The 26,290-nt window shown below is 40.7% G+C and overlaps 1 protein-coding gene across 10 annotated transcripts; it reads right to left on the bottom strand.

Annotated features, from left to right (window-relative positions):
* On the bottom strand, positions 1–26,275 carry THNSL1 (threonine synthase like 1). Of its 10 annotated transcripts, none has more exons than XR_005827425.1 (4): positions 25,943–26,150; positions 22,958–23,049; positions 3,767–18,396; positions 1–2,761 (listed from the first exon to the last, which is right to left on the bottom strand). XR_005827425.1 is itself a non-coding variant. In XM_040590676.1 (4 exons), the coding sequence occupies exon 3, from the start codon at positions 22,457–22,459 to the stop codon at positions 20,237–20,239; it is 2,223 nt and encodes a 740-aa protein (XP_040446610.1). In that variant the 5' UTR covers positions 22,460–22,521; positions 22,958–23,049; positions 26,211–26,275; the 3' UTR covers positions 15,921–18,396; positions 19,143–20,236. The 10 variants fall into 10 exon arrangements, 9 of the variants coding, with proteins under 9 accessions (XP_040446610.1, XP_040446611.1, XP_040446615.1 ...); XM_040590676.1 differs by lacking the exons at positions 1–2,761; positions 25,943–26,150 and adding exons at positions 19,143–22,521; positions 26,211–26,275 and having other exon boundaries at positions 15,921–18,396; XM_040590677.1 differs by lacking the exons at positions 1–2,761; positions 25,943–26,150 and adding exons at positions 19,143–22,518; positions 26,211–26,275 and having other exon boundaries at positions 15,921–18,396.
* Between the last annotated feature and the right edge of the window lie 15 nt (positions 26,276–26,290).

Here is a 26,290-nt window from a genome sequence, read left to right as displayed (position 1 = left end):
AATAGAATAGAATAGAATAGAATAGAGTAGAATAGAAAAGAAAAGAACAGGACAGAACAGCAATGTTAACTGATTTTAAGGCATTAATCCAGTTTTACAAACACCTATAGCAGGCCATGCACTCTTAGGTACACAGCAATTTATTTAACCAACAGCACCCCTTTAAAAGACTGTTGTATGATGTCTTCAGAAGGACCAACTCCCAGTTCCCTCAGACAAGGCAGATGTACAAAAGCAAGCAATATCTTATGGGATGACAGGTTCTGCCTTCTAAAACACCATGGAGGAGCCGGCACGTAGGCAAAAGGAACAAAACACCTTCAGGCATCAGGGGGCATCAAAAAGCTCAGCTGTCTTCTGCAAAATATCTGCAATTTGTTATTAGCCCAGGGTAAATGAGTCAGATGCTTCCCCCAGGAGCCATTACACCCAGCCGGGCTGGGGGCGGAGGACTGGCAGATGGCTGCTGGGGATGCCTTTCTGTCCGGAAAACTGGGAATGAAAAGATCATGCCCCCAAGCGCAGCTGATCTCTTAGTGACAGGTTCATGGCTGCTCTGTCCCCCAGCCCAGCGTGCCGTGGGAGCTCTCCCACCCCGGGCGGTGTCAGCACCAGGGCTGGCCTTGCTCCCCCAAGCAGAACGCAGGCTGCTGCGGCGCCTCCATGGCCTTGATCCCGCTCTGGGCTACAAAAGATGAGAAGCCAGCAAAACTCCTGAAAAAGCCTCCTCACGACATGTAAGGCTGAAAGAGCAACATGCACATTATTTCCCCAGCTCTGCACCACAATGTGCCATGTGAGCCCTCCAGGAAAGCAGCATTTTCAGTTTTCCAAGCGATTGTGCTGCCACACCATTGTGGGCTCGGCCCCCTCCCGAGAGCAATTCCCCGCCAAGCTGTGCTCCAGGGAAGGCCAGCTCGCTTCATCTGCCACTGACACGGCTCCCGGACACAAGGGATCCTCTCACCGCCGGGCCATTCACTTCCATTTGATTTTGCTCATTATTTCTCACCAGCTTTTTATAAATCAGTGTCCTGCAAGAAAGCCCAAAATTGAGCATAATGGAGACCGAGGCACGTGCGGTGCTTATATACAGATAAAGAAATGCCTGTTACAGCGCGGGTGGCTCTGGTGACGCCGAACGCGCCACCTCGCTGCTGTTCATGTGGCTCCAAACACAGGTGCTCGTCCACCCCGAGCCCATGCACGCAGCCAGGTCCACCCTGAGTGCCACCTGGGCATCGGACAGACACGTTCATCCTTTCCAACTTTCCTATCAAAATTATCAGGAACTGGAACACTTGAAAGCAACTAAACGTTTGAAAGGAAAGATATGCAAACTCTTTGTTCCCTCACGAACTTGTAAGTAGCGACATTTTTCTGCCTGTTTGGAGAAGTTATCATTATTTTTGAAAACATAAGGTAAATCTTTTACAGAAAAGTCTTTAAACTGTTGGGTTTTTTCCTTTTCTTTTTTCCCTAGATAGAGCCAAAAACCTTCAGTGTTTTCTAGATCAGTGGCTTCCCTCAGTTGTTTGGGTTTTTTTTTTAAATCAAAAAAGTACAATTTTGCCTTGGTAGATTATTTCTATTATTTATTTGTGCTTTTTCTGTAAACAAGACTGACTGCTTAATGGAAAGTCGTCCTCTGTGTTTCTCAAATAAGAAAGTAGCTGCTGTCCCAGAGGCAGCAATAATTGCCTGAATGGCAATGAATAATTGCTTGGTAACAGCCAGTGCAGGGCTTTGCTTTTCACCGTGAACCTATTCCCTGCGCAGAGACTAATTAGTCACTGCCAAAAGGGAAAGGGAGACTCGCAGAGCTGCTCGGCTGCTCTCCTTCCCAGTAATTTGTGAGGTGTTTCCTTATGCCTCCCAGTGTCAGACCAGCCATGGCCTAACTCCAAACCCCTCCTCAGCATGTCTGGCCATCAGCTCTGTACCCTTCCTCTGCGATAGGATTTGAAACCTCACTGCGTTTTTCCTGTCTCTGGAGCAAAATAAAACGCCCAACCTTCAGCTCACGAGGATGAGCTCTTCCAGCTGGACATGGGGCTTTGGTTAATCAGCGAGTGGCGGGGCTGCATTGCTGGGAAGGCACCAGACCATCACTTTGATCACTGGATTTCCAGTGAAATATGAAGGAGAAGTGGATGGGACAAACAGACATGCGGCTTCGCTGTCTCCTCTGTGGGCCCCCATGGCTATCCTCACTCAGGGCTGTCATGCCAGGTTGCTTTGCCTTTGAAGCTTTAGGAAATCAAGAGTTTAGAGCTAATCTCTCTCTGCTGGATTCTAATGCAACGTTCTCTGTGAGGCACGAAGGCCCAGCTTATAGGGCTACATAGGTACATGTATGCTCAGAGTAGGTATTAGGAGGAAATGTCAGGAGTGAATTATCTATGATGATGTAATTAAATACTATATTATAAAGCGTATCTAGAGAGAAGCTGAGCTAAGGCTCCCTTGGAAGTTATGACTTAGTTATTTCCTAGTAGCTGAATGTTTGACCTGGGAATTGTAGCGTTTCTCTACCCAAGTTTTCACATGTCGTACTAGTAGGTAACTTCAGTAGCTTCAGACACAGACTTGACAAGTATCTCCAGTGACCACGTCCCATGTTGTCTTTCAGCTTCATTACACATGGCAAGCGTGAGGGAGATGGAAAGAGTGAATGAGAATTTTAATTGCTTTGGAAAGCACGATGTTCTGCTCATGTTCAAATTTATACGGAGTCACTTGTTGGGGTAGCTCTTTTAGCCTGTGTGAAACAATAATGAAAGAGTTAAGCAGGAATGTCGTGGGTAATTATTTTAAAATTAATACATATATAATTAATTCCCAGTCTGCATTTTGCAATAATCCAGTCTTGCTCCCACTGAACTCTGTGGCAGTTTTGTCATTCACTTGAAATAAAACAGGTTGCAGAGCTATCATAAAGTGAAATCCAGCACTTCAATAAACCCTTTATTCTGATGTTCCAGGGTCTTCTTCAAAGATGTGTAGTAATATTACTCCCATTATACAGATATAGATGCTAACGTTACAGAGTCAGCCAGATGGTCAGGTGATGGACAAGAAAATAATAATTCATAGCCTGCTTAAACAAATGAGTTTCAATGAAATTACAGATTCTATTTCCAATGGACGAATTATAATTTTTATTATTCACAAGGGAAGTTCAGCTTGTTCTTGCAACCCATTTTAAAATGCCATTTGGAAACTGTATCCCAAATGTTTATTGCAAAATAAAATAGCTTTAAACTGAAAGAGAGTAGACTTAGCTTAGGTATTAAGAAAAAAATTCTTCACTGCGTGGGTGGTGAGGCACTGGAACAGGTTCCCCAGAGAGCTGTAAATGCCCCGTCCCTGGAAGCATCCAAGGCCAGGCTGGATGGGGCTTTGAGCAACCTGGTCTGGTGGAAGGTGTCCCTGCCCATGACAGGGGGGGTTGGAACTAGATGATCTTTAAGGTTCCTTCCCCACCCAAGCCATTCTATGACTCTATGATTCTGTGAAATTACTACCTTATCTATTAACTGTTAAGATACCTGTTATAGCCTTCCCTAAACACCCAGATTAGCCCAGGGGCTCTCAGCATTGCAGGTAAGACCACTCACTGCAGGGAAGGACAGTGGCACCAGGCAGCTGCAGTACCACAGCAAGGGGAAAGGGCAAAGGGGGCCGGGATGTGGTGGAGCAGCTGGCACTGGCTGTGCTGGGAAGCAGGACGCAGCCCCGCGCTCACCCTGGGCACGATACCCACCCACTCCCCACAGCAGGGCAGTCAGCGATGCTCTGGGGAGGGCAGTTCCACAGCAACAGTCACTACAGGCAGCACGTGGCCTCTCCTAGACCTCGAAGTCGGGCTTGGCATCTGAAGATTTGTGAAAGCGTTTGATGAATCAGGATCGAATTTTCCCATTTTTTTATTAACGTGCCTGGCAAACACAGAAAGTGCATTCACAGCTGCATTGTCCAACACACCCTCTGTGCTACTGTTTGTCGGGTCTTTTTCCCATCGGGGAATCCATACCAGCAGTTTTGGTTTAGGCATCTTGCCAGCCCTCTAACACACTCCTGTTCCCCTTGGACAGGCTGTATAAAGCAATAGGCATTTGGTTTACATCATTACTCTGGGTCCTGGTTCCCAGTTGAACACTGTTCAGACTTCTTGTGGTATAAAGGCACCCAGGTCCCTCCCAAGAGCAAGATGCAGATTTCTGGTAGTGACTCCACACTCGGGACAGCTGACTGTCTCACAGCAATGAGATATTTCCCCTCTGTCTGATAACACAAAGTGTTTCTGTTGGAAATTATGTATTAAAAGACTTGGCAAACTGAAAATTAGCAGTGATTTTATTTTTTTTTTAATTATAAAAGCAACCAGCATTTCCAAAAACACTCTTCTCATTTATGTATCAATCACAAGGCAGAAACTGCTCTTGAATTATCATTGCTTGTAGGAAACTGCCTTAACTTTACAGATACCAGAACAAAGTGGTTTTTTTTGTTATCATGAAAGAAAAACTCATACATCCTTCAGTCTGCCTATATTTCAAAGCCCATCTGAAGCAGAGCAGCAGGTGTAGCAGTTTCTCGCAGTCAGTTGAAAATACTGATGATTAATTGCATATATGCCCCCAGATCTCTGCCCCTCCTCCAAAAGCCAATCCCTTGGACTCGGCTGTGCACAAACAGGGCTGCACAGCACCACCTGCTCTCCCTGTGCTACATAATACGCTCTCCAAGCCCGGGTGCAGCTGGAAGTTTAGTGAATCCAAGTTCAGGGGAGGCAACTAAGGACAGTGGGGTATAATAGAGTGGGCTGCAGAAAAGAATAATTTATTTTCCAGTTTCTAGACTGCTGCAAGTCTCTCTCCAAAATGTGCCTTTTGCCTGTTGAGCAAATGCCCCAAAGTAAATGTTACTGTACACTCTGCAACAACGTTTCTGGGGTTAGCTTACACCAAACAGACTGATTTGCTTAGAGGAGCTTGGGCAGCAGCACCTGCTCCAGAGCAGGAGCTCACAGTGCGACTGGGAAGCTTTTCCTGCTGAGCACCTTCCTATCTTTCTGCTGTGCAAAGTCCCAGTTCTCCAGGTTCTTGTGTGATTTAATCAAACTCAGCAACATAGGTTCGAGGGATACTTTTCCCTGCCTTTTGTCAGTATCCGGTTCACACTTTGTAGCTTTGGAGACCTCTTTACCAACATCATGTGTCATCACTACTTTACAGTTAACATTCATGGGGGTTTTGTTATACGGCTGCAGATGGAAAATCATCCGAGAACAAAGTTTATAGGCCAAATTGAGGTCATATCTCTCTCTGTAATAAACAGCCTTCCAACAAGAATGCCTGATTTCTTCCCAGATAAAAAAAGCTCCTTTTTAGAACTACCTTTTGTTTCCTGCTTTTTGCCCAATTATCAACTTAATGAGCCAACTTTTCACTTATTCCATTACCCCACATCACAGACATTGCACTGATCTGAAATTTTGCCAAAAGCTCTAAAAAGCTATTGCACTCCCCCTGTACACCATAACATTAATATCTTCAAACCATTCCACTACATTGAGCTATGACCTTGTTCCTAACAATACAATCACTTTCCCATCTTATGCTCCTGCCTCTTGGTTGGTTTTCCATCACTTGTTTATTCCTCTCTTTAGTTAAGAATATGTTGAAGGAATTTCTTAACTACTTCAGGTACCAATCCAAATCTCTAATTCCCCTGAATGCTTTCGTTTGCCAGCCTTTAAGGTTTTTCTTTAAATATCAGTTGGCAGATAGCAAGTATTGTTCATACATTTGAAGTTACAGCTGAAATCCACACAATGTTATTATATATCATCATAATGGTCTGATTGAAACTAGTGAATCACATGTAACTTTCACTATATGCCGAAATGGATACTAAACTAAGCAAAATCAGAGGTAAATCCCATTTCAAACCTGCTCCTCAGAACTGACATCAGTTAGGGGCAGCTAAATTGCCAACCACTTTGCGTTTGCATCTTCATTTAAAAAAACAAACAAACAGACAAAAAAACACCAAAAAAACCAAACCCCAAACACCCCATCCCACCCCAAATTAAAATGGATGGAACCAATGTATACTCGCAGTCCAGCTTAAATTATCCAGGTATTCCGTTTTAGTCCAATGCCCTTTTGCTTGCTTAATCGCCTGATTTGATAAGTGAGATGAAGAGATTGGCAACAAGAAACACAGTACTGGCAGGAATGAACCTGGTATGAAAGATGTGCAGAGACAGGGAGACACGGCATCTCCAGTCAGGTGTGAGGAGCTGCAGAGCACATGCCAGATGGCACACAAATTTCTTCCATGTCTGAAAACCAACACAAGTTCAATAAAGCTTTGCTGTATCTGAATGCCACCTATTTACATGCATAGTACATCCAAACATGAAGCCTATAAAAGCTACTAGACCCGCTCAAACTAAGACTATTTCTTTGATCAGAGGGGTCTGAGGGCAGCTGAGCATCTACTTCTGCCATGTCTGAAATGTGGTGTGCTTCTGGAAACGGCTGCTGGCTTTGGCTGTGGCAGCAAGGGGGGACCTATGCCAGCAGCGCAGGTGGCTGCTGTGATTGGAAAACAAAGTTCTTTTCATCTGTGTGCTTGCATAAGCAATAGTGCAACGTCTCTTTTACCCTTAGTCCCTGCCCCGACCCTGGATACCCACATCAGGTCTGGGAATGTTGTTCTTGTTCCTCCAGCCCTGATGCTAAGCTGGGCACCTGTGTGGGTGGCCGGAGGGCTGGCTGGTCCCTGCAGCGCTCCAGGGCCACCACACCATGCTGGTGTGGACATTGGGGTCAAGAGCAGCGAAAGCACAGTACCACATGCCAAGTCTGCCTCGAGGGTCATATGTTTCAAGTGATTTCACCAAGGGAAATGACAACAAAGTGGTTAAGGGTATCAAAAGGCACTTTTGACCAGAGGCTGGTAGAGAAGCATCACTCGGACAGGTCAGGAGGGACCTGACAAGAGGAGATAAGGATCGGTGCAGAAAAAGCATGGAAAAGGGAGAGGGGGAAAGAAGAGAAAATCATGAGGTGGTTTCTGTTGCTTTTTATTGATGTTGTAGACATCGTATTTCCTATGGGAAGTATTTCAGTCATGTCAAAATACTCCAGTAAATCAGCGTAAGTCCGCACAGTTGCAGAGATGCCATCTTCTAAGTGTCTGCTTTCCCCCCCAAGTTCTATAGAATCCGTGTTAGTATTTTGTCCCCAGTCCCTGAGACACTCTAACCAGCTCAGCACTTCAAGTTCTGCCTGTTTTCACTTTTATTACCTTGCACGGTTTCAGTTTACATACTCGCACAGCTCAGTGACAGTGACAGTGCACCAAGGTCAGGCAACAATGCTGCACAAAACCAGCCAAGGGTCAACGGCAGCTGCAGACCTGGGCCTGAGCCTGACTGCGCGGCTCAGGAAGGTCGTGTGGTCCCTCTGCCACACCTCACACACATTGCACAGCAGGGACAACTGCACGGGCCACATCCCACCTGGACCTGCTGAGGCGGCAGACTGGTACCCACGGGGATGCACATCTCTTTCCACAGATAATCTGAGATGCATCAGCCAAGCTGACTTTCAGAGTGATCCTACGAGCATGGTATTCTGTGCATACAATAAACTGAAATACATATACAATTGATATGCATACACTTCATATATACATGGGCATATACATAAACTCTCACATTTTCTGTCTCTCAAAACACACAGTAAACTGAGTAAGATATCCGGGGAACCTTCATAATCAGGAAGAAGTCATACAGCTTCAGTTAAACAGGCTGTTAAGCTCGTCCCATGTTAAACACAATTTTTGAGATTTTAAAATTTTAAATGCTTTCTTCTTCCTTTAGCTCAAATATTGCCAGACAAAAGTAGAACTACCCCCTGAAGCTCCAAAAAAGTTGTTTCCCTGGTATCTAGCCTCACTGCAGCAGGAATTTAAAGAAATCTGTCAAGAAAACCACAGCTCTACTTTTATAGTAAGATTTTAAGGCTAGAGGTGGCCTGTTTTAGTCACGGTCACGTTTAAAAGAATTGTTTAAGGGGTCAGAATTCCAATCTTGGGCATTAATTCACAGGCACTCAGCAGAATTGTGTCCAGTTTCTGACTATTCACTGGATCTGATTTTTCCCGCTGTTTCTCCCCTTTTTACTTTCTACATATTGAAGTCTGCTTTTAAGAATAGCTCTTCATTTTTGTGTCATTCATTTGTGAATTTGGGGAGGAGGAAGGCAGGAAACACTCCCCCCCCCCACCCCCCCACCCCCCCACCCCCCCAATTCCTCTCCATTGAAAATTGTAGCACACCTACACTTTTTCTCCCCTGCAGAATTCATGGCAATTTGCAAAATCCTGCTGTCTGACAGTTGTCAGAAGTAGAGTTAATGACAACACAGTTCACAGACCTTAAGTATGAACATTTCAAATGGTACCTGATTCCAGAAGGGAAATAAAACTCTTGACTTGCAGTCCAAGCATCAGCCTGAAAGGAACTTAACTACATTGACCACAAAATGCTTACTAAAAGATTATTTTTTTTAATTTTATGATTCTAGTATTTTGAGTTGTAATATAGAGTTAAATTTACTGTACAAAGACTGATTTGAAATTCTCCTCTGAAAAAGATTAGAAGATTTTAAAATATTGTTATGCTAAAATGACTTCATGATAACAGGTGATGGTGAAGAATTTGAGTGCATTACACAGACATCTGCTTTGCAAACCAAAAAAAATTACCAAGGTGGTCTCAACGACACTCCAAATGTGGCTTATTTCTTCTGTCTACCCTGTAAAAACAGATCTACGAATGACATCATCACTATTAACACCTATTGCAGCTGTTAAAACAAAAGAAAAAAAGGAAAGGCAAAGGAAATACAGCACATACAGAGCGCAATTTAGGAACACAGGACTGTGTAGTTGTTTCTGGGGAATTTGAGACAACTGCGTAACAAAATTGCTTTCATAAGCTGATCAAAAAACTTCTTAAATTAAAGTGACAGAAACTCATTGGGGGAAAGTCAAGGGACATCAGAGGTTAAAGAGACCAATTTTTGCCTTTGTGGTCCTTATCCACACAGCCACAGTAGCCATATGGCACAGCAACTTGTCAGCTTCTCAGCTGCACCTTTAAGCTGTTCCATTTATATGTAATATGATTTATGAAGCAGATCATGGAATTAATATAAGGAACAAAATCTCTTCACTAGAGGAGATGATACTTCTTCTGCCCCTGAACTGACCGAACAGCCACCACTGTGGGAGGTGGCAGACCCACTCTTCACCCCACAGACTTAGAACAACAGTGAGCTAAGTGATCACAGAAGGCAAATCTTATTTTGGATGGATTAAAAAAAAAAAAAAAGTTTATATTTCTTCATTTCCCCCACCAGCTGTCAGCTGTGCCTTGCGGAAATGAGTAACAATTTGGATATTGGGTGCTACAGAGATCTTAGTAGTTTGTGAAATAGTTTTCATCTACCTTTTATACTGACTATACAGCACTGGAAAGTTCACTTTGTACTTGGTATCTTCTGGCTCAGTTACGCCACTCTGCATTTTGAAAAGGGACTGACTGTGTATTAGGCTGGACTTCTCTTTAGTAAAGCAACTCTAGTGTCAGGCAAAAGTAAAACAGAGGCTAGCTATGTCTGTTTGATATTCAGATGCCTTTGAGTAGGAAAGGACCGGTACTTACACCTACCACTTTTTCACAGTGATATGAATGAGCAAGAAAGTAAGAGCTTTGCCATCAGTGACCCAGGAGCACAAGGAACAGAGATGTTGGCAATTCAACTGCTGTACACTTCCTGGAATCTGGACTTAAATGCTAATTTTAACAGTTTGAAAATGTAACATCTTTTTGCTTTTTGTAAAGGAAGTGAGGACTGTTTTTCTGTTTCCAGTAATCACCAGTGCATTTTCAGCACCCAACATAAATTCAGAGAATCTGGTGTATTGTTTTGACCACAGATAAAGTAAAATTATACAATTTGGAAGTATATTAAAGTATCTGATAATTTGCTATAATGTGTATTTCTAGATTTCTGAAATTGAGGAAATGAAAGGGAGAGAGTGAAAGAGATTGCTACTAAATTTGGGAAGAAAATCCCCGTCTTGCATAATGACCCTTTGTATCCCACCTATTTAAAAACCTCATGGAAGTGCTTTATAAATCTAACTTCTTTCCAGTAGGCAAAGCTGGTCATCTGTTGAAGGTAAACCAACTAATTGTCTTTGGAATACAAGTATTCCAGAAAAATGTTTCATCAAAAAATATAATTCAGAGTGATAAATCATTTAGAACAATAAAATCACTTGCATGAACAAACACAGCTTCTGCCAGTAATTGTGCTTGCTTGCCCTAGGCATAAGTTTGTTACATATGGGAAGTGATAATACTCATGGTTACAGTTCCCAGTATCACATTTCCCTTTCCCAGTTCACACTTGCCCATAGCTATGCTTATACAGTAGCAGTTACATAAAATGCAATTCCAAACATTTATAATCCACCTCTTGCAAGCAATAAATTGCATCAAATTAGCCCCTGATGTGCTTTGTACTAGCAAAGAAATTTGCAGATTTGTCATGAAGTGTCATGTCAGCAGTCAGTATGGCCATTTTTTCTGACAGTGTTACCTGCAAGTGCTTGTTTATATGAACTTACAGTGGCTGAGAGACCCTGAGGCAAAAGGACAAATTCAGTGACATTCATTTCCCCTGTTTCTGGATGCTGGAGTACATATCCGTCTGATTTGACATCATGAGATGTCCCAGAAGCAACATCTGCAATGGCTGAGACCACTGGTTTCTACTGGTGATGTCTATCACACCCTACTCATCATGGCATGTTGGGGAACCCTGAACCCTGCCTCTGCCTTGACTAACCTGTTTCACTTGTCTAGCTGTCTATGTTTCTACTTACAAACTATCCTTCACAATAAGCCCTCTCCACGTGCCAGCCATCAGCCCTTGAGAGCAGAGTGTTTCTTTCCTCACCACATTTTGTTTTCATTTTTTTAAACCTCTTCTGTGGGAAGGCTTCTTGTTCTTCTCAATGGAATCCTGTCCACATCTACTTACTTAGTGCTATGTCTAATTACTACAAAGAAAACTCAGTATGCAATTTAACTTGAAAGGTAACAGCAACAAATCATTTACTTCCCCATCCACATTTCATAATTATTGTGAGTAACTTTCTTTATACTGCCATTTCCACATCCTTGAAACAGTCATCTCCACTTCAACAAATTTCTTTAAAATTTGCAGCAAGTAGATGTTCAAGCCTTCAAATTCTACTGGTAGTCAACACAAGGTACTATTAACTCAGAAGGTTTGCCTCTGCACTCCTGGTGCCAGATTCAACCAGCAGGTAGATTCTACCAACCTGATTATTCTGAAAGTGGTTTTTGACTGACAATTGTTTTCAGCAAACAAAAATTCATATTCTGTTTTGGATAGCCACCTTTGAGAAATGATGGAGGTATAACAGCACAGTAGGAAAAAGAACATCTGCTTAATGTTAAAGTACTACCTGCTCACTCAGCAAAGATTGTCATTAGTGTCAGCAGCGGATGCAGCCACTACTCTGTCCTCCCAGCTGTGTCAAATGACAGGAACCAAAACCAGAAGGCTGAGGCATCAGCGGGAGGTGGCACATGGAGCAAAAGGATTAGCAGGAAATGTACACATGCACTAGAAAAGATGCCATGAAGTTTTGCTACCACAAAACAACAAAGCAAAACAAAAGAACATTAGTTATCATAATCCTTTCTGTTGACTTGAAACAGATTTGAAAACAATTCCACAATTTACATTGGATTCCAGTTTGAGCATAAACTTATGGTAATGTCTTTTTTTCCAAACCAAAATGCAACTAGTGCAACTAGCTAGAATGGAAATATAAATCATTACTTAGCTCAGGTCTGATCTTAGAGAGTCAGCAAAAACAAGCAAAGTAAGACCTGGACCTTAACCATGGGGGGGAAAAAAGCAAGTATGATATACATGTTTCTGTTACATAAAATCCAGTGCACTTGTATCAGTTTAGTAGGTTGGACCATGCTCCCTTCATGCTTGTATTTAAGGAGAAAGAATAACAATGTATTTGAATGTAGCATGCAAAGATTACAAGAAACTGGAAAAGATACAAAGCCTGAAATAAAGCAGGGCTGCCTGTGGGCTCTGTTAGCAACCTGGATGACAGACATTTGAAAATATGTATCTTGGTCATTTTTACATTAATCTATGAAAAATTTGCCCCTGCAGAGCAAGACATATTATTTATACTGCTTTTTGCTGCGAATGCCGTTATCTGCTCTTCTTTATTCCAAAACTCACTAAAACCCCCACATGCTGTATCACATTCAAAACCCCAAACACTTGGGGTTTGCGTATAGAACCATTGTATTATTTGTGCTCTTGATTTAAATTTTAAATAACTGTGGTTTATTTTAGATTCTTATACTAAAGCAAAATTAACACAAGATTTACAGTTGAAAAGTCTCTAGCAGCATATAATACCATGTGGTGTTTCACCGACCAGGAACCATCACATATTTCTGGGTACTCCACATACCAATGATTATAAACCTAATTATCATTAAGGTTTCTTACCGAAATTTCTGTCACTTACATTTCATAAAAATGAAAATATAAAAAGCTCATATAACATCATAAATGCTTATGACAGCCTTTCATTTAGAGCCCTTCAAAAACGGCAAGAAATTACCATGTCTAGCAAACTTCTGTTAGGAATGCCATCTTGTGGTTAAAAGCTGTATACAACGACGATTCTAGGTAATTTTAACTAAATTTTTACTTGCAGAATAACGTTTTTGCAGAAATGAGCTATTCATGTATGACCTTTTGGAACTGTGCAGTATTCTTTTATTAACCATTCTGTATAGAAATGACTGTCAATATGGCTTTCCTGTCCTCATCTGTATACAATGCTAATTAATTATGCAGGGACCAGTAGTTTCATTATGAGATGAGATGCATTTATTAGCATTTTAAATAGAACCAGACTGCCACATGTACTTAGTAAAATAGTCCACTAAATGCCTACTCTATTTAGGTATAATTTAGTGAATTAGTCTGAAATGTATAGGAAATACATTTTTTCTCCAGATACCTTTCTAGAGCAGAACCCTATAAGCACACTTTACCTTCTCTAAGCTTTACAGAGCATCTTTGGTTGGTATATAAAAGGTCGAGTCTAACTATAAAAAGGAAACATTGGATTTTTCTATTTGTCTTATATAGATGTTATTATGAGCTGAAAATTAATTGAAAATGGCCACTGGATCGCAACTTGCTCATGAAAGCAGACAGAAATGCCAGGTAAACAAGAATGGAAAAAAGGGGTCCAAAAGCATCTAATAAACCTTAAAAGATCTCTAACTTTTAAAAGCTTGGGAAAATAAACAATAATTAGCTACATTGAATAAAGCTCACATTTGCATAGGCACTTTCCTCCTGTGTATGTTCATCTCATTTTCATAATGAAAGTATATACTATCGCCCAAACCATCACAACACATATTGTAGAATGAAATTTAAAACTGATGAGCCATATCCTAATAGCCATGAGTGAAGTCACGGTGTGCCATTAGTAGTCCATTCGCAATTCTCTAGAGACAGAAAAAACCAAGGCTAACCATATCCAGTAGCCTACTTAGTGCACAACTTGTTCTGTGTACTGGTAACACTACAGCAGACTGAAATGAGTTCACAAGCTCTAGCACTCAAACTTCTCTGTGAAACACTGCTCATACTTGCCTTAGTATGCAGTTATTCCTGGGGCAGCCAAACTGCACTGCCTTGATTATTTAGTTTGACCTCCTGTGTAACATGAATCTGACTTGCCCGAATTAGTCCTCTTTCTATCAAATCACATCTCTTCAGGAAACCATCTAACAGGTCCAGACTAGAGAAACCTTTACCATTCTGTTACGTGCCTTTATTGCTTCTTGTAACATGTCCAGCTTCTGCTCAAAATCGCTGGATCACTCTTTCTCTGCTAGATGGAACATTATTTTATTATCAAATTTTTGCTCCAAATATGATTCTCCTAGGCTAATTCTCATTAAACAAAATATATTCTGCTTATTGAGACTCTCACGCCACTGCTTCTTTTTAATCCTTTTATTACCCTCATTAGTCTTTTCTGTCCAGTTTTCCAGCGCTACTGGAAATTGTGACTGCTGGAGCTGGACATAGCATACTTACAAAAGATTACACCTAAGTCAAATATAGACAGCAATATTGCTTCCCTTGCTTCCCGTTTCTAAACCTGAGGATCTCACTGGTCCTTTTGGCCATGTTCTCGGGCATGCTGAATATCCATACTCAGATGAGCATGTACATCTTCTCCAGACACTGTTCAAAGCCAGCATTTCCTACAGCAAATTGTTCTACTTGGTAAAGTAGAGGTCCTCAGACCTCTGCTCCTCGAAACACAGGTCTACTTTAGGCTACAGTAAAATGAAGATTGCTTATAGCTCCCAACTAAGTCATTAATCTTAAACAGAATAAGTGGGTCCTTAAGCTTTGTAGCATTCATAGATTTGAGCAGTCATTATTTTATTCCCTTCTCTGTTCTTAACAAACCCATGGTTAAGAGCCAAATCCTGTGTGAGCTCACGTAACAAATCTGTCCAGTCACAGCTGTCCCTCCAGGATTTACATTCTGAGATCTTTCAGGTTTTGACTCAATTAGTGTCATGATGAATTTTAAAGCTAGGGGTGATACACTGCATGTTTCTATAGCAATAACGTATTTAAAATAAAATATTTGAAAATCTAAGGGTATTCAAATACCAGTAATGAAATACCTAAATAAAATGCTAGAGCAATAATTCCTGTGCTATGCAACTGATTTTGTGGAGGTTTTATTTAAAAATGCGTCCCCATCATCTTGCACAGGAAAAACACTGTGACTTCTCTGCTTCGTTAAATTTTCTAAGAAATTGTACTTAAGCAAGTAAATCAGGTGTTTTCTTAATTCTGCTGAACAATTTTCCTGTTAAACATTTTATTTCCTCTGCTGTCAACAAAGTAGCCAGAGACCATCTTAAACAGTTACCAAGGAATAGTCTTCTCAGGTAAAAGGCACAAACAGTTTACAACTACCTCCATGCCGAGAGCCCTTCAAAAGTTTTACTTAAGTTGGAGAGCAAGACCAAGGTTGTGTCTTTTAGAATGTTTCATTCTGAAAAACTTTTGAAGCAACAGCTTCCCAGTTCTGATAAGCATGCTGAGCATATTTATGATACTGTGAAAAAACACAGTAACATTTAAATCCTCCTCAAGCTGCTAACATATATTCAGAATTAACTGCTTGTTCACGTTAATTCACTGAAATTACTTACTCCTTTCTTATTGCTGCTTCAACCATTCAAGTAATTTTTAAGCCTGTGATCCTGAAGTCATATTCCAAGTGAACCAAAGCTGCTCCACAACTGTTAACAATCAGCTCATTCCTCCACTGAACTAAGCATGAACAAGAAAGATTAAACTGACAGATTTCCGTATTAATTCCTCACAATACACAGACTTCCCCTGCAGCACCAAACAAGTCTGTGGTGCAATATAAACAGAATGTTTAGCCATTTGCTATTTTTGATGTGGGTTTACTTTTTTGTAAGGCACTTTCCTCCCAGGATAATACAAATTATCTCACTAATATGTCAATCTCAACAAAGGGAATTACTAGATTGTTTACTATGCACCTAACTTCCAAGTAAACACAGGACTGAACAAGTCTTTCAAGATTTAAGAATATAAAATTCTGAAACCACTTCTTTTAGTAGATTTTCTTAATATCACACTGATATTATGAACATACTTGCAAATAAAGTGCTATAGAGTGGATCCTGCAGTATTTATTTAAAGAGAATACAGTGGATACAAGTGACTAATACATACTTCAGGCACGCCGAACATGATATACTTGATAACAACGTGTGTTCTTGATGTGCTTGAAGAACAGAGTTGACCTCTTGAAAAAGAAGAACCTTCCCTTTAGAGTTGTTACTGCTAAAATATTCCATTACCTCAAAAACATAAATTGCAATTCTTTCTAAATTGTAAGATACTGAGAAAACAAAATTATCTTCTGAAGTTATCCTTATCTGCTCTATTCAGCCTTTAACTCAAACCACTGTCACCTTGAGAAGCAGGACTCTGACTAAAGGCAAGTAATGAGCAGCTGTAAGCAAAACAAAGTATTTTTCATACAAACAGTCTTATAATAAAAAGTGTAAACATAGACATTACATTTGTCCTTACATTTGTTATTTTTGTCCTTAAGGTTTTTCATGTAATATCAGTGTTCAGCAAAGATTTACCTATACAGAAGAATAAAAGCTTAACTAAAGCTATGCTATTACTCCAGGTCAACAAAGCTAGTAGAAAGGTGTATATATGCATGTTCACACTCTCTGCAGACCTGGCTTATGTTGATTTAGATTGCAACATCCTATCTTTAGACAAATAGGGGCAAACTGCATATACACCAAGCCTAAAACGCTTAAAGAATCCTGCTAACCATCACCATGCTGATTTGCTTTTGTGTATCACTAGCCTATCACTTTTACCTTAAGAAGTTAATATAAAACATTGCATGACAACAGCGTGCCTGATGTCTGCAAAAGACAAAAAAAATGGCACTTGTGTCCACTCTTATTCAGTAATGTCTTTTGAACCTTTCATAACACTGACAGTAGTGAAAAAAAGTACAGTAACAGTAATAGAATATTGAACCACAGTATTTTGCTGACTGACGTTCAGAAAAGCTGGGCTGAGAAAGCAGGATTGCTTCCCTCACTATCCTACGCTCCTGCAGCCAGCTATACTGAGTATGCTGGAAACTAGGAAACTTTTTCTCTTGCATTCCTCCAGGCCCTGCAGGACAAGGCAAACCAGAAGACTGTACATTACAGCTACCACAACACAGCATCAGCACCAGACCACAGATACTGTGTATATCCAGGATCGCAACACTACTGCAGCGTTTTAAGGTGCCCGTTACCAGAATCCACAAGCAAATGTGGTGCACAAAAATAGTTCAATGAAGTTATAAGAAGCCCAAAAATTAACTTATGATTTTTAAAAACCAGTAAATACTGTATTGTAAAAGCCTTTAGACATTCTAAGAAATGTACTAATACCCTATGTGCTCTTTAACCCCTGCCTTTATACACCTTAAGTCCACATTTAAAGCCTGTAATTGCTCATTTCCTTATTCATCAGCTGTTACAATGGCTCATGTGCTATGCAAATAGCAACTAGAAATTTTACTAATACTTTCCCCTTCAAGCCAAGCTTGAGTTACTGCCATGAACTTTGAAATATTGATTGTTTGAGTCATGCCAAAATAAATCCTCGGTTTAGTTCTGTTTTATCTAATAATGAGCTAACTCAAGGCAGAATGTTGGCTTCTAGATTAAACTTGTTTAGAATCTCAGCTTTTCTCTTTTAGGTACCTTCTATGAAAACAAGCTCTTCTTTGTGGACATTTCTGGAAAGTATCATAGCAGTGCACAACAAATGGCCCTATGACATGTAATGGCATTGAGCCCCATGGAACCAGGTACTGCAGGATTTCCACAGAGATCTTATGCTGAAATCACCTCCTGTTCCAGTAACTCAGGCAGTCTGGTTTGTTTGGGGGTTTTGTTTCGGTTTGGTTACTTTAAAGATATAGAATTTAGGTTTTGTACTGAGCACACCCAGAGAAAGCATTATTTTTTTTCCACATGGAACTACTGTAAGAATCAGTCTGAAACATACAGAAATACATGGTGGATGTGCACTTATCACCCACACAAGCAATGCTGCTTTTTTGGCAGTATGCTATATTGTCCTTACAGAACTCTGATTATTTTTTTAATTCCGTATTTATGGTCTTTCTCATGCTGTGTCTGGAAAAAGATTAAAATTCCTCTGCCCTATGAGGAGAACCTGAATGAGACTCAGGGTCTTATCACCCTGCAGAACAAAATGGCACCTCATCACAATTTTCCAGTACTTAAATGGTGGCTTCTAGAGGATGGAGGTGCTCTCTTCACAAGTAGCCACACAGAGATGACAAGAGAAAACAGCTATCAGTTGCACCAGGAGAAGTTTCATCTTGATATAAAGAAGAAATTTTTCACAACGAGAACACTCCATCACTGGAACAACCTCCCCAGGGATGTGATAAGAGTCCCCATCGCTGGAAGTTTTTAAGATGTGACTGGGCAGGGTGCTAGCTCATCTCATCTAGGCTCCCTTTCCCATGAAAGATTGGGCCAGAGGATGTTTTCAGGTCCCTTCCAACCTGGGCTGTTCTGTGATTCTGTGAAAATAAAAAATTATTTTCCAAAGTTACTGCAGAAATAGTGAACAAGGACCTAGCACAGAAAAGAACTAGAAAGGTCCTAAAAAGGCATCCAAGAATGATGGAATCTAGAAAGTTACTGTGTCACACCTTTACTACCACCTACATTAAATTTTATTGTATAATGTATTCACTGTGGCAAATGCACATCATGCTTGGGTCTTTTTATCTTACACTGGAAGAAATGACAAGTCTTTAAAACAGTTTGCTAGATGACATCTTCTTAACCCTAATGTGGCAAAAAGTACAAGCAGACACACAAAGGAAGCTGGCAGATATGGCAACAGTTCAAAGCCTCAAATGAGTCCTGGTATCTAGATGTCGCTTCTCAAAGAGGCAAAAAATGTTATCAATTACCATCTCCCTTGCCAACACCTTCCCTATTTGAATCTTGGTGGGAAACACAACCTCCCATAGTTGTATGTCCTCACACCTGATGACTCTTAGCTCTTTACCTCTAACTGCATGCCATTCAAAACTTGCCCATACATCATTTTACCATTTCTCTTAGCATGAAATGTAGTTATATTTTATGTCCTTGCCAAATACCATCTACAGTTAGCAGAATATGTTTGTCCATAACCACATGATCTCCTAGGACAAACTGCTCTATCCTTTTTTTAATGCTAAAACCCAATAAGGAGCCTGTCATTAGCAAAACCAGATTGCTAACGTAGATTTATTTTAGGTTACACAATTAATACCTCTGATGCTATCACATTTTCCACACACTGGAATTCATCCTTCGCTTTCCTTGATGGGATGCCAAGTACTTTGGGAAGCTTCTTTCTTACACTAAGTCAAGCGAAGTATGAATAGAATAGAATGTCAAGAAGATTTAAGAAAAATATGAAAACAGAAGTTATTAGAACAAGAAAGCTGTATGACCTCAAAGATAAAACTTACATTCTAAAAACTTAGAATACAAGAAATAAATGTAAATAAATGGTGAAGTCTGGTTCTTATTTAAGGAGACTGCTGCTACTACTAGCAAATTCTTCTACAGCATTAAAAAAGGATTCTAAAGTTGAAAGTTCCAATAGAAAAGATCCAGGAAAGAGACTAGAACACACCGGAGGAAGAGTCACATCTGAAAAAATATTAAAAATATCAAACAAAGGATTCTATTTTATACAGGAAAATATCTGGGAGAAAAAGTGTAAAAACCAAAATTACCAGATTTTTTTACATAAATGCTGGCCTCACAATACATATACGATATGTATAACATAGACGATAACATACTACCAAATTGGATGGTTCAAGGATTAACAATACAAGTATACTTCAATCTTTGTAGTGAAATCAACCCTCATTAGTAATATACGAACATCATTACAGTACCTTATCATGTTTCAGTGTCCTAAGTGAAGTGAGTTCAAGTTTAACTAATCACCCACTGACCAAATGATCACATCATTCTTGCAACAAAACTAGAGCTGTTAGTTTCAGAAAGGTCGGTCAGACTTCATTATCTTCCTCCTTCCATGGAGAACGCTTCAGGCTTGTGAAGGAGACAGCACTGCCAAAGAAAGCCGGCAGTACTGGTGTCTCTGCTACATATGACCCGCAAAAAAGTATTCCAGTCTTTTATAAATCTCAATTCACAACCTTTCACCACTACTAGAAATCTCACATGTGTTACTTACAAATACTGTTGGAAACTTGACAACCGAGTATAAAACTGCAGACGTTATGCTGTGGACTGGACACAGGCCAGATGAATCATGGCTTTATTAAAACATGCAGCTTGTTAAGAACGTATCACAATTGACACAGTGGACATCTGATCAGTTGCTCAGAAAACTTTCATAAATCGATTCTGAATTAAGGTTTCTATACAGGACATTAGCATACTCATATCAGCAGCACAGACCTGGTGTTCCTCACTTCCCTTCTTTTTCAAGGTCTCTAACAGGCCCCAGTGGACTGGAGGCAGAGGGCTGTAAGAACTCAGCAAGTAAAGCTGACTTAAGGGATTCTGGTTTATTTCTGCAATCCTCAAGGCCCTCAAGATAGCAGGTGCAAACTTAGAATAATGAGCCGTAGATGAAATAATAATTGGACAAGTTCTATCTTGTAATCGATCTGCAACTACTTTAGCAACAGCTGTGTGTGTATCCAAAATATATCCTGTAGTACTGTATACAGAGTGAATGGCAGCCAGACAGTCCTCCTCAGAGCACCACCCAGCCACCAAGTCTCGCTGAAGCTTTTCAAGTAGATCTTTCCGTAGCTGGAAGTGGCCCTTATTTTCCAGCTGGTTATATAATTGTGTCACCAGTTGTCCATCCTCATTAGCAATCAGGTGCAAGTATCGCTCGAGATTGGAGGACTTCAAAATATCTACTGCTGGTGAAAATGTGGGAATTAATTTTCTTCCCCTCAAATCATAAACACCTGTTCTTATGAAGTCAGTCAAAACATTGTTTTCATTGGAAGCACAAATACATTTTCTAATAGGAATTCCCATCATTTTAGCATACAAAGACGCTAGTATGTTGCCAAAGTTTCCTGTAGGAATGCAAACATCTACAGGGCTTCCAAAAGGAATAATACCCTGATGAACAAGATCAAGGTATGCAGAAGCATGATAAACTATCTGAGGAAGCAGTCGTGCCCAGTTTATGGAGTTTGCTGCAGCTAAAGCTGTTCCATATTCTACCGTAAGAAAGCCAGTATAATCAGAATTAGTAAAGATTTGCTTTATAGCTGTCTGGCAAAAATCAAAATCAGATTTGACACCTATTGACCAAGCATTTTCTTTCTGACAGCCAATCATCTGTGATTTTTGAATTGGGCTTACTCCATCCTCAGGAAAAAAATTAATCACAGCAATTCTCTGTTTGTCAGTGTCATGGAGGCGACTAAAGCCATCTAGGACAGCACTCCCTGTGTCACCAGAAGTAGCTACCAGAACCAAGTAATTGCAACTTCTGGGAATGCAGTATGCAAATATATGTGGCACCATCTGTAATGCAAAATCTTTAAATGATGCTGTTGGGCCATGAAATAACTCAAGGAGAAACTGATTGCCTGCCAGATGTCTAACTGGAGCAATTTTAGAACAAGTAAAGTTTTCTCCATAAGCAGTTCCAATAATTTCTGCCAGCTTAGAAGCAGGAACATCAGCAGGATGTATGCATCTTTCTAGTATCACCTGGGCTCTTTCAATGTAAGTTGCTTCTATTAGGCCTTGCCATTCTCCAGCAGTGAATTTGGGAAGTCCTCTCTCAGGAACAAAGAGTCCTCCGTCAGGGGCTAAGCCCTGAATAACAACATCACTGAAATAATTATGAGAGTCTTTTTCCATACTTCTTCCAGACCTACTAGATCTAGTTGAAATGAAAGTTTCCAGTTCCGAGTTTTGGTATCTCTTCACAGCATCAAGTACTTTTTCTGCTACAATCTCTGCTGCAATATCCCCTCCACAAAGAACACGGATGTCATACCACTTTTTGTAGAACTGCTTCCTAAACTGAAGTATGTCCTTGAGAGAAATACCAGGAGACTGGCCCACAATGCGATCCACTTTCATCGATTTCAGCCTGCTCATAATGACTGCTGTGGGCACATCCAGATACACAACTATCCCATTTTTTTTCATATGCTGCATGCCAGCAGCATGCATTGGATTGGACCCAGTAAGGGAAATGACACTTCCAGATGCTGAAAATGTCAACAGGACTTTTCCTTCCTCCTCTAAAAATTGCTCATTACCAACATCCTGCAGTTTTTCCGACACACTCATATTCCAGGTTGTTTCAAGGACATCGTCATCTATGTCTATGACAGGGCAGTCTAGCTTCTGACCTACTATTCTCCCAGTCGTTGTTTTCCCAGCACCCGGAAGTCCCATCAGGATAATATTTTTGTTTCCAACAAGAGAATGGCTTGAGAACCATGACTTCCATATCTGTGCAAATGCAACAGGTCTTGAAAGCATCAGTTTTAAACACATGCCAGAAAGACTGTTTCGGGTTAAAAGCCTTAAAGGCCGATATTGAACAACGTGAAACATCTTCTGCTGTGTTGTTTTGTTTGGGTTTTTTACCCAAGCCAACTTGGCAATCCACCCAACTGCTTCAAAGAGAAAAAAACAGTAATTAGTCCTTCAGCAAACATCTAGGAAAAAAACCTAAAAATTATGAAATTCAGAACAAGAATTCAAACATAAATCCAGTTATGACTTCATGAGAGCCAAGGAGGTATTTTTCAGAGTAAGACTCATTTTCCTCTCCTGCGTAGTTCCAGCTCACTTCCACTGACAAATCTAACTTCAAACAGTCTACATCCCCAATGAAGACACCCAAGCCTAACACTACACATTCAAAACCAATTAGTTTTTCCTCTAGTAGACTTATTTTAAGTACACATTAACAAATAAGGAAGATTAACCTTCTTGTAATCAAAACGTTAAAAATATGCATGTCCCACCTCCCAAGATACCTTTGATTTCTTATACTTTCCTTCTGAATAAAACAAATGCAACACCCACTTAAATACACAGAAAACTCACAGACTTGCGCAAGAGCAAGGCAGGCTGGAAGAGCTGCATCCAGTTCTCTTCTGAAGGGGCGGCAAACCAAGCACACGATTTGTGAAGAGCTCCTACAATGGAATTGTATTGAGTGTAGATTGTGTAAAGTGAGACAGAGAGAAAATACATCATGAAGACACTATAACCTCAAAAAAAATCCCTAGGAAAGTTGGATCTCCAGCAAAGATTAAGCAAGCAGCTCTCAACAAAGTGAGAAGGACTTTCAAAATCTCCGTAAAACTGGAGGGGGGGCCCAGGGACTAAACATAAATTTACACAGAAAATCCCTATAGAGTCATTTCTCATTTTAGGTAGGCAAAGAAGCAGCACTTTGTTACTATTAATTTTTCATTCTTAATGACTAAAAATGCTTGAAGAAAAGCAATACTGAACTTCCATTTATGAAATTAATAAAATTTTAGATTTAAAAATCCAACCCATTGCTTGCTCATCAACTCTAAAAAAATAATATATACAAAATAAAAACATGCTTTTGCAATATATATATAAAATCACCATTTTTAAGAATTATTTTGGTTGCTACAGTATGCAATACAGAGAGATGGTTGACTAAGCTGCAAGTTCTTCTTTCTCCTGACACTGCAACACATAACCAAAATGGTTCTAATAACTACATTTTAAAGATTCAATCTAGCTGCTAGCACCCCAGCAATTGCTTTGCAATGTTTATTAAAATACTTTTACCAGTGAAAAAAAATTTGAGAAAGTGTTTCCCACATTAACCAAGACAGACTAAACAGAACAATTAAAGGAATTCACTATAAACTAAGTTTCCAAATCCTTCAATTGTTCAGTGTCTTTTCTCCAATCCAATGGCCTTTTATCACTGTGAAGAGCAGAAGGTGGCCTGGAATTGCAGTAGAAGGCAACCAGTGGGAACTGCAACATCTTCCAAAGACCTGCTCATGATTAATCCATGTTTACAGTTGTTACAACCATCCTTTAAAGACCCTGCTGTTCTCCATCAGAGTGCATTATATCAAATGACTACAGAGATATAGGTCACAAACTTAAAAAAATGCCAGAGAAGCTCGAGTTTTGTCAGAGCAAACCATAAAACTGAAGACTCTTTACTTCCAGATGTTCCTTGCTCTAGTCTATAGAATCATAGAACCATTTAGGTTGGAAAAGACCTCTGAGATCATCAAGTCCAACTGTTAACCCAGGACTGCCAAGTCAATCACCAAACCATGTCCCCATGTCCCTAAGCACCACATTATGTGCTTTTTACATACCTGCAGGGATGGTGATTCCACCACCTCCCTGGGCAGCCTGGTCCAATGCTTCACCACCCTTTCAGTGATTTTTTTTTTTCCTAATATCCAGTCTAAACCTCCCCTGGCACAACTTGAAGCAGTTTCCTCTTGTCCTGTCACTAGACATCTGGGAAAAGACACTGACCTCCACCTGCCTACAACCTCCTTTTAGGTAGCTGTAGAGAGCAATAAGATTCCCCCTCCCAGTCTCCTCTTGTTAAGACTAAACAACCCCAGTGCTCTGTGTTCCTTAATCTTTTACACTCTTACTTTCTTTACCAAACTATGAGCATACCTTACAAAGTCAAAGCACTTCTAATAATTTAAATCTTTGCATTTGCTCACTTCTGTGTGGAGAGATGAGCTTGCAGACAGTTAAGTGTCATGAGTTTGCACCCAGTGCTGTCATGTATGTGCTGTAATTATAAGGCACAGATCTGAGGAAAGATGGACATATCATACTGTACATTTTTTTCTCAATCCTGTAAAGTATAAGGGAATCATCCTGTGTAGATGCAATACAAGTTTTTCCTAATTGTTTTTTTTGTAAATAACTATCTGTGAATAGTAGCTGTAATGTTCAGTATCATTATAAAGCTGTACTGCAATAGTAATGTACTCCAGCTCTGTTTACATTTATTCATCACTATAGGGCCAGAAAGAGATCTTAGTGTTAAACTTCCAGATGTAAGAAAGTTATATTCAAGTTTACAAAAAAACTAGAGACTACATTTTAGCTATCTTATTTCTTGAATGTAAGAATAACTTCAAGTTATTTGTGAGCAAAGGGAGTACAAACCATGCCCAGTATAGCGGTCTGCCTGCCATGTCTAGATGCATTACAGATTCACTTTGAGGTGCAGTCACGTGGTATGTATACAGCTGCTGTATGTAACATCTGGATTGCTTTATGAATCTAGGCCATAGGTATTGTTTGAAATCAACTTAGTCAATCAGGTGAAAAAATTTGCAGGGAATTCCTTTATTCAGCTATTCAGTTCAACCTACTTCAGTGTAATCCAATTTTGTACCCACATAAAGTACATGTACACAGAAGCTTGCAGCCATTGAATGCAACCTGTTTCTTTGAAATAATTCTTTGTTCAATTAGCAAAACCTTATGGTAAGAACAGCTCGAATTAAGACTTTATGGCTAGAACAGTTTAGCAGTCTAGTTAGAATACCAAACCATTCAACTTTAGATATAAATCCCATGCCAAAAAGGTGGAGGGGGTTTTGAAGCAGGGCTTACACCCATGCCTCCAAAGAAATATTGACAATACACCTTGACCCCTCACTTTGATGTTGAGAGCATCTGTGTATTATTAGGAATCACCCACAATTTTAACAACTATTACTGATGACAACAGTTCTAGTGAAAATTGGGCCTTGTTACCAGTACAGACACAAAGTCTGCAACAATATAAAATACAGTTGAAATTCAGCAACCAAACAACACAGAGGCTGCCTGGAGCTGTCAAAGACCTCAAGGTAGGTCAAGACTGATAGCTTAAACATTTCAAAATTGCTAACCCAGGACAACTTCCATTTGACTCTTCTCAGAGCTTTTACACGGAGAAAAAAAAAAAATCCCAAAGCAAACCACTCAGCTTCAGCCTTCTCGTGACCATCCCGCAGACCAAGATCCTGCAAAGGTTCCCGCCTCACCACCGCGCTCCGGCCTCACCGTTTCGACGCCCCGAAGGTGTCAAAGCGCGGGCGGGAGGAAGGGGCCGGCCGGACCGCGCCGCGCTGAAGAACCGCGACCGCGCAGAGCCGGGTTAGCCGCTGCCGCTCGGCCAGAGCAGCCCAGGGCTCCGCCTCCCCTCGGGACCAGCGGCGGCCCGGCCCGGCCCAGCCCTGCCCCGGCGGAGCGGAGCGGAGCGGCCCGGCCCGGCCCGGCCCGGCCCCGGCCCCTCGCCCTCAGGCGCCCTCAGCGCCGCGCGCGCACGTACCGGCGCGGGCAGTGACAGCTGCCGCAGGTGACGCGCGCCCCCTCCCCCCGCCACCGCGCACGCGCAGTCACCTGCCCTCC

The sequence above is a fragment of the Falco naumanni genome, chromosome 4, assembly GCF_017639655.2.
Source record: "Falco naumanni isolate bFalNau1 chromosome 4, bFalNau1.pat, whole genome shotgun sequence".
Lineage (NCBI taxonomy): Eukaryota > Metazoa > Chordata > Aves > Falconiformes > Falconidae > Falco > Falco naumanni.
The sequence above is the reverse complement of the archived record's forward strand: the minus strand, read 5'-3'. Positions and strand labels throughout refer to the sequence as shown.

Coding starts and splice junctions, on each gene's coding strand:
- THNSL1 (XM_040590676.1), bottom strand. CDS start 22,459: ATGTTTCACGTTGTTCAATATCGGCCTTTAAGGCTTTTAACCCGAAAC.